At 48.3% G+C, this 8,953-nt stretch overlaps 2 protein-coding genes across 2 annotated transcripts; one reads left to right on the forward strand and one right to left on the reverse strand.

Annotated features, from left to right (window-relative positions):
- The first annotated feature begins 203 nt into the window (after positions 1–203).
- On the forward strand, positions 204–3,914 carry K444DRAFT_667382 (P-loop containing nucleoside triphosphate hydrolase protein). Its single transcript, XM_024887289.1, has 3 exons — positions 204–1,590; positions 1,638–3,349; positions 3,405–3,914. The coding sequence occupies exons 1-3, from the start codon at positions 241–243 to the stop codon at positions 3,772–3,774; spliced, it is 3,432 nt and encodes a 1,143-aa protein (XP_024731636.1). The 5' UTR covers positions 204–240; the 3' UTR covers positions 3,775–3,914.
- A 2,067-nt stretch (positions 3,915–5,981) lies between these two features.
- On the reverse strand, positions 5,982–7,553 carry K444DRAFT_618101 (uncharacterized protein). The gene is made up of 2 exons (XM_024881251.1): positions 6,078–7,553; positions 5,982–6,025 (listed from the first exon to the last, which is right to left on the reverse strand). The coding sequence occupies exon 1, from the start codon at positions 7,493–7,495 to the stop codon at positions 6,086–6,088; it is 1,410 nt and encodes a 469-aa protein (XP_024731637.1). The 5' UTR covers positions 7,496–7,553; the 3' UTR covers positions 5,982–6,025; positions 6,078–6,085.
- Between the last annotated feature and the right edge of the window lie 1,400 nt (positions 7,554–8,953).

Raw genomic sequence — 8,953 nt, forward strand, 5'->3', positions numbered from 1 at the left:
GTATATGGTACTGGCTGATTATGTGTTCATCATATTTCGATGACCACCATACAACGAAGTCGAAGGTGAACATGAAGAAGAAACCGAGTCTGCCTTCAGTTGTCGTTGCTTCACCTTCGGCCCCTGCCGCGCTAGCGAGCGCCACCAAAAATCCAACCCTAATCTACGCGTCGTCGCGTTCAACCTCATCTCCTCTATCCAAGACAAGATCCTCAGCGTGACAACCACGGATTGAAAAATATGCCGTCCTTGGAGAGCCCTCCGCGACGGCGGCTAAGGGCTGAAATCGAAAGCGATGAAGATGCCGACGCTTTGCGAGCCTCTCAAAGGTCCACACCATCAGCCACCAGCTCAGCGAAACGCGTCCGTACGAATGGACACCACCGCGATTCACAATCCGAATCTCCAGAGCCTGGTCCTTCTCGCCCAAACGGTACATCGCGGAGACGGAACAATCAACACGACGAAGGCGATGAAGATGCCAGCGACGATGATCAGGCAGGTCCAAGCGAGTTCCAGCCTGGTGCCATTGTCAGAGTCAAGCTCACCAACTTTGTCACCTACGAGAATGCCGAATTTTTTCCTGGACCCAACTTGAACATGGTCATTGGACCCAACGGCACAGGCAAGAGCTCGCTTGTTTGTGCGATATGCCTGGGCTTGGGTTGGGGTCCGCACCATCTAGGTCGTGCTGGTCAAGTTGGAGAGTTTGTGAAACACGGTAATACGGATGCATATGTCGAGATCGAGCTTCAACGACGACCCACCGAATCTCGCAATCATGTTGTACGCCTACGAATTATCAAAGACAACAACGGCCGCGAGTTTTGGCTTGACGGCAAGAAAACCTCGTTAAAAAATGTTCAGAGTCTGACGAACGACCTCTCCATTCAAATCGACAACTTGTGTCAATTTCTACCTCAAGACAAGGTGTCGTCGTTTGCGGGTCTATCTCCGGTGGACTTACTTCAGCAGACCCAGAGAGCGGCAGCCCCGCCTAACATGCTAGAATGGCACGATGAGCTAAAGAAGCTTCGGAAAGAACAGAAGACACTGGAGCTACAAGATGAAGCCGATAAGGACCAGCTGGGGAGGCTCGAGAATCGCCAACAAAATCTACACGCAGAGGTGGAGAGATTGCAGGAGCGTATCAAGGTTCAGGAAAAAGTCGATTTACTGAAAAAGATGGTGCCTTTCGTCGAATACAAGATTGCTGTTCAACAGCACGAGGTATCCAAGGAAAACAAAAAGAAAGCTCAAGCTCGGTGGAAAGAGTTATCAGGCAGAATCGCACCCGCCTTGCAATCGATCAGTGCAAAGGAGCGCTACAGAGACCAAATCAAAGTTGTGGTTGGGGAGCGGGAGAAGGCATTGGGGGCAGCCGAGCGAGATGCTGATGTTTTCGTAAAGACTATCGATGGCCTGACGGAGAACGTCACGAAGATCGAGAATAGTGTGAAGTCAATTGGTACGATCGAGACAAAAAGAAAAGCGGAGATTGCAAAACTTCAGGAAAAGATAAGAAGTTTAAAAGCAAAAGTCAACGAGGCACCGATCGAATTTAATCCTGCGGAGTGGAACGAGCGTTGCGTAAGTCTACCTTTGAGCTTTTCTTCGGCATTAACTGACTGTATTAGCACACGATAGAACGGGAGATTCGGTCTATCGACACCCAAATCGTAGATCTTAATGCACAGAATCAAGAGAATGTAGTTGCCGGCAAGACCATCAGACAAAACATCGCAGAAGCAGAACGGGAACTTGCTGCATTCGATACACAGGAAGGCCAGCAAATGAGCAAACTTGAGAGAGTTTCGAAAGACACGGCCAAAGCCTGGAAATGGGTCCAGGACAATCTCGGATCATTCGAAAAGGAAGTCTATGGCCCTCCAATGATTACTTGTTCGATCAAAGACCCAAGATATGTCGATGCTGTCGAGACCTTGCTTCGTGATAACGAGTTCTTGGTCATTACAGCCCAAACTCTCAACGACATGAAAAAGCTGAGCGACCAGTTTACAGACGTCATGCGCCTAGCTGATGTTACGATCAGACAAGTTGAGGAGGGTCAATCCACCGATCGAGGGAAACCTTTATCCCAGCAGGATTTCCAGCGGGCTGGATTAGATGGTTGGGCAATCGACTACATCGATGGGCCGACACCTGTTTTGGAGATGCTATGCAGCTCGGGACAGCTTGATCAATGCCCCATAGGCCTTCGTGAACCTAGTGATGAGCAATACAAGATGCTGGCTGAGAACGTTCGCATCAGGCGATTTATTATTGGCACCCATATCTTCCTAGTCTCCAGGAGACAAGAATATGGACCCCAGGCCGTCTCAACAGTTTCCAGAATGCTTAAGAAAGCTCGGTATTGGACGGATCAACCAGTCGACGTATCTGCAAGACGCGAAATCCAAGAGAGGATTGGTTCCTTGACTGCGGACTTCAAAGTACTGAGTGAAAAAGTGAAGCCTGTCAGAAATCAGATAACAGAGTTGAAAGAGAAAGTGGAGTCTGTGAAGGGAGAACTCGAGGACATCAGGAAGGAAAAAAAGGCATTACAAGCGGCCTGGGTTGCCCAAAAAGCCCTTCCCGATAAGATACAGGCTGAAGAAGAAACCCTCAAAGGGAAACAGCGTGACAGCGTGGAAGACCGAGAACAAGTAAAGAAGTTTCGTACCCAGATTGATCATGCTATTCTCCGAAGAGCCGGGCAGACCTTGGATTACAAAGAGCATATCACCAAGTTCCGGCAATGCCACGAAGAGCTCATTGAAGCCGAGGTCCGCCTCATCGAGGCTGTATCCGATGTTGCTGGCCTGAAAGAGCGCAATGAGGATACTGTAAGAGAACGAGATATTGAGCAACAGAAACTCCGAGCTATTGAGGCAGAAGCCAAGAGAGTGAAGGAGGTTGCGAAGAATGCAATGCACGTCTGTTCAGAGCTCATGCATGATCCTGAAAACGCAGAGCATCTCGACACATTTCAGAATCTCCCCCAGGGACTTACCGTTGAAACCTTACAAATGGACATCGCTGCGGAAGAGTCGAAACTCGAATTCATCCATGCCAGCAATCCAGATGCTATCAAACACTATGAGAAACGCCAAGTCGATGTCGATAGATTGAAGGCGAAGATCCTGGAGACGGAGGCTAGCCTCGAGACTATTGCCCAAAATGTCATGAAGATACGTGGCAAATGGGAACCGAAGCTCGACACGCTCATTGCAAAGATCAGCGATGCATTCTCTTACAATTTCGAGCAGATTGGTTGCGCAGGAGAAGTCAACGTGCACAAGGACGATGACTTTGATCAATGGGCTATCCAGATCAAGGTCAAATTTAGGTGAGAAACTTTACTTCCTCTTCTGACTATACTCAATACTAACACACAACACCAGGGAAAACGATACATTACAGCAACTCGACGCTCATCGTCAATCCGGTGGCGAACGATCTGTCTCGACGATCTTCTACCTCATGTCACTTCAATCTATGGCTCAAGCTCCTTTCCGTGTGGTGGATGAGATCAATCAAGGAATGGATGCCCGCAATGAGCGTATGGTTCACGAGCGTATGGTCGAGATTGCTTGCAAGGAGCATACAAGCCAGTACTTCCTCATTACCCCGAAGCTGCTCACAGGTCTTCGATACGACAAGAGGATGAAAGTCCTGTGCATTGCAAGTGGTGAACATATGCCTGAGAATTATCAGCGCATGGACATTTCCAAGATCATTGGTATCAGAAGAGCGATTATGGCTACTGGTTGAAGGGATGAGATGGATTTGCGATGGCGTTTTGAAGTTGGGCAGTTGAGAGCAATATGATAAAGAATGAGGCAGGAGGCAGGTCCGTAACATAATGTATTAAATGAGGAATCATTTATATTGCCAAGATATTTGAGAAAGTGCTATCCAGAAGAATCGTTTTGCAAGTGCAAACATTCGTCCTCGCCTTAGCGTTGTTGAAAGGAGTACAGCAAGAATTGCTGACTCGGTTCTGCATCAGCAACAAGGTCGATTTCTCATTCGCACGCCAACCGAAGAGTACCCAGGCCTTCCACATCCAACAAGGCTGCCTCCAAGTCTGCCCTGAGCGGCTGACCTCGAAAACAATATGGTGTCTGTGGGCCAGTTGTCTTCCTTTGATTCGCATCCAAATCCGAATATATCTCCATTCTCCACAGAGTCGATCTCTTCAGTATATATCCACTTACCCCTCTCCCCAAGCCACTTCGAAAAGCTAAGGTTCTCAACGATACACATGGATCATCTCACATACGAAAGGCTCGACGCCTCAAAATTCGAAATCAGGCTCCTCAACGTCCATGTCGGTGAGGATGGAGGAGTCGAATGCGAACTCACCAGGCACACCTTGACCCTGGAGCTACAATACTATGCGCTCTAGTATGTGTGGGGGGGCTCCCAAAATCACTCAGGATATACTTGCCAACGGGAAAACGTTCGTGGCTACCACGAACCTTGTCGCCGCGTTCTAGAATATTTTAGCAACCGGAATGGATAGCTCCGATTTCCTCTGGGTTGATGCTATCTGCATTAACCAAAATGATCTTGAGGAAAGAACTGCGCAGGTGCAGATGATGGGTTCAATTTTTTTTCGAGCGCCCAATGCGTGTTGGCTTGGCTGGGGTCTGAAAAAGACAGCAGCACGGAGGTGATCTATATAACCAAGGCGATTGCCGCCGAGATCGGGTCGCAGGAGGCTCTTCTGGGTGTTGAAGTTCTGTCACGATCACCAACACAAGATCTCCTCAACGGTTTGAAGATGAAGACAGCTGATACTACGCTTCTATCCTTGCTCTTGTTACGGAGGCGGGATTTTCTCAAGTTATTTTCTGAAAGAGCTTTCTGGCAACGGTGTTGGATCCTCCAAGAACTAGTTCTTGCGAAGGATGTCATATTCTTTTGTGGCCAGGCAACCTTCGGTCACACTTGCATTCAAAGGAACAGGATCTGGCTCGAAGCTCTCTCACTACAGGTAAAACCGGACGGCATCGGCTAGGCAGACCGGATGCTCTTGAAAGAAGGATTTGATGATAGTATGCTTGAGCCGATGAGAAGTTACGCTATACAGATCGCAAGGCACAATGTTTTGCCCACAGTACGGCCGTTTGAGATGGCATGGCGCATTCTCAATCAAGCACGATACCTTCATGTAACGGATCCCAGAGATAAGATTTTTAGCTTGCTTGGTATAATCGATGTTGGCATTGAAGCCGACTACTCCAAGACTGTTGAGAGCATCTATTGTGAGCTAGCCGAGGAGATGTGTGCATCGGTATCACTGGACGAGTGGTTACATACGGCAGGAGTTGTTTGGGTCGGTAGATTGCCAGGGCTTCCGACGTGGGTAATAGACTGGGGATCAACTAATAGCGGAGGCTGGGGTTTGAGTTTGTGCGGTAATTTCTACAGCGCAGGTTTAGATACGCCTTACCTTCACCTCTTCGATCGGCCGCGAATCGGGAACCAAGTTCTTACCTTATCCGGGACAGTGCGTCTTTCGGATAGAGATCCATCTTTGCAAACTCGTTTCGGAACGAGTTCCTCATTTATTTTCACCAAGATGTACCTAGATCTGGAAGATATCCTCGATCTAGGAGGTATATAGCATCGGCATGTCTAAGCGGACTAGCTGTCCGCGAGTTCTTTGTTACAGGAACGGATTTGGATCCCGTGGTGCATCGAAACCTGCACCACATCAATCAAGTCACGGATAGGCAGCGTGGTGCTCTTGTTGAAACTGTCCTTAAGCACGGTCAAGAAGCGCGTCATTTTTACACGAAGAAAGGCGGGCTTGGGTATGGGCCGAAGGTACTTGAGGACGGGGATCTGATTTGCGTCTTCCCCAACTGCCGTCTCCCTATCGCTCTTCGTAAAGTCGGAGACTACTATCAACTCATCGGCACATGTTTCGTCCTAGAACTTATGGACGGTGAAGCTGCACAGATGCTGAAACGTGCAGAAGTGCTCATGCAAAAGTTTGATATTCATTAATCATGTAAGCCAGATTTGTTCCAAAACACATTTTAATGCAATCTGAAATAGCATAGGTTATTAGTCATAACATCCGACTCCATATCCCCACCATTCCTAAAGCACCACCAATAACCCACACATCCAACCCTCTCCTTACCCCGGCACTCTTAGCCGTTCCGGTACTCTTACCCGCACTACTCGTCGCAGTCCCTGTCACTTCACTCGAGCTTCCAACAGCCCACCCCAAATCTCCAAGCTCACTCCCATGATCCACGCACTGGATGTCCTCTCTCCCCACCAGATATGCATCACTATGATTCGCCAATCCCGAGTGCAGCTCTCTCGTCTGATAATCCGCCCACAGGTAAACCTGACTCAAAAACGGGACTCCTAGGATCGGAGAATCCATATCCTCAGCCGTCAACTCGCGCGTATTGGCTAAGTCCGGCGGGATCTCAACCACCAGTCCGTTTGAGAGAGTGATTGTGTAATTTGCGGAGGCGGAAGGGAGAGAACTAGTGAGGGAGACAGGTGGTAAGGCGAGTGAGAGCTCAGAGGGCTCGATGCATGCTGTGAATGGCTTCGAGATAATCGGCGTACCCCCCACCGCAACGCTAGATACGGACACTTCCCGCGGGCATTGTTTAGGGAGTGTGAATTTACCAATCGGGTATGTCTGAGCGGAGAAGTTCCCAAGAAGGCGGGAGGTTGAATAGCCGCCAAGGATCAAAGTACCATTTCGGACTTCAGAGGGGGAGGGGACGCCGTAGTAGAGACCGAGGGAGCGAGAGGCAATCCAGCCGGCGTTGTATAAGGAGGTGAGGAGTGTGGAGTTTAGACCCAAACCTAGGAGTTGGTTGGTGTGACTTGGGACGAAGCCGTAGACTAAGAGGGCGTTGGAGTAGAAGCCATTGACGCTGAAGACGTTTGTGTATTCGGGCTCGAGAAAGTGTTCTGGCTCCACGAGAGACAACAGCTGTGGCGCATATTTGGGGGATAGGGAGGAGAGGGAGCTGGTGGCGGGGCTGGATTCAGGGGAGCCGGTGAAGTTGGATGGGGTTTGATAGTACAGGGGTACGGAGGTGCTGAGGTCGTAGAATCCGTGGCAGGTCATGGATGTGTTATACGTGTAGTAGGAGGATCCTTCCCAGTAATCGGAATCCATTGTCCAGTCCGAGTTGTAGGTATAACTGTTGGGACATGGTAGATCTTGGGAGCCGTCTGCAGTGGTCGAAATGTACGTTTCATTGTACAACGTTGAAAGGACCGTAAGCAATGGGAATGGCTGCGTTTGATTATTATGTGCCGTATCCCAATTCTGCTGTCCAACCCAGAGAAAGACTCCACGCTGCTGGGCAAGAGTAGAATTTGAAGCCCAGAGGTTGTCACTCATTTCCGCTCGAATGCGGAAGGGAAGTCGCCCGAGCAAGAAGGTGCAAAGGAGCCGCTGGATAATCCAAGAAATAAAGAAAGTAAGAAAAGGCCATGCCATAAGAGCCTGGTAAACGAGTGTGATGGCATGGTGCCGAGAATATAGAGGAAGATGTGAAGAGCATCGAAAAGGAGGCTCTTGAGGTGGCGCGAAAATCGGGATGTGGGGCAATGAGGCGCAGCAATACACGCTTTCACGTGATATTTTTTACTTCTATTAATAAACATATCTTTTAATATACTGCACTGCACTTGCTGCTATTTATTATATGTAGTGTTATGTATTTCAAGGGTGAAAGAGCTTTATAGGCTAGTTTATAATTTCGTAAATGTCTTCAGTCGTTGCATGAACACACGAGAAATTGGTTTGCCGAGATTCAGGAGGCTTGAAGACTGCAATTACATCACAATTTGGAAGCTGAAGAGCAGTTTATGCTCTCTTCAAGAACACAATCATTTACCTGACTCCTCAGTTGCGAGCAAGGAGGATATCTTTTGACACTAGACGATAGTAAAGGTATACACATCCTTCTCCTCCTCATATGTCTCATATAATTCCTCCGTCATCTGTGATTTCTCTCTTGCACCCCCCTCCCACCCCACTTCTCTTTTGTAGATAAGTTTGTCCCACCAACCTGAAAAGTTTCCAACTCGCTGAAACTCGTCCGGTTTCTTCCCAGTGGACTTCCATACCAGACCAAATACTCTTATGTAATTTTCTTGTGCAGCGTAGAGCAACATCGAGTTATAGTACTTTCCTACTACACAAGACCTATCTGGATTGAATGTGAACCGCTTTTCGCTGATATGTACATCCTATTCGTGAAAATTAAACTCCTCAGAACCGTTAGTCACTTTGATAGGTGTCAGCTTTCCAACAACTCGGAGACGGCCATTTTCACCAGGGGTACCGTCATCATCGGCCGAAGACTCAACTTCAATGCTGAGAATTTTAAAGAGGTCGGATCTAAGATTATCAAGTGCATTAGGGGCATAATGCACTAAGCCGGGACTTGAAGCCCATGACATGTTGGAGTTTTATACATAGGGTCTGTATTCTCACTGTCCGGCAAGGGCCCTGTACCCAAATTGTGAATAGTCAAGACATCGTGTGCAAGGATTTCGGAAACCATGTGCTCCTGGCATAAAAAATATAATTGTCTAGATGTGAAGTGCAAAGTCCGCCTCGCTGGTAGCAGTTCTTGTTCTTCGAGCCAAGTGCGCTTCACCAAAGGAGATGCGAGAATATCACTACACAAACAAGTCTGTGCGAATGAATATTTCCCAAGCTCAAACGATGGGACATTGTAAGAGTCAGAAATTCGGCTGGCTTTATAGTTGACCCATCCCTTTTGGCCATCACTTTGACTATGGTTCTCGGTATGGATTTGATAAATCCGAATGGTTTGGTGAGAGCGGTCCCATAAAGAGGGCGGATCGGTTGTTGGGGAACTTCAAGAACTCCGGCACGTAGAATCGAGACATCGTGATCAAAGAAGAGCACCGTTCTAGCGTTCAC

The sequence above is a fragment of the Hyaloscypha bicolor genome, assembly GCF_002865645.1.
Source record: "Hyaloscypha bicolor E unplaced genomic scaffold K444scaffold_129, whole genome shotgun sequence".
NCBI classification, from domain to species: domain Eukaryota; kingdom Fungi; phylum Ascomycota; class Leotiomycetes; order Helotiales; family Hyaloscyphaceae; genus Hyaloscypha; species Hyaloscypha bicolor.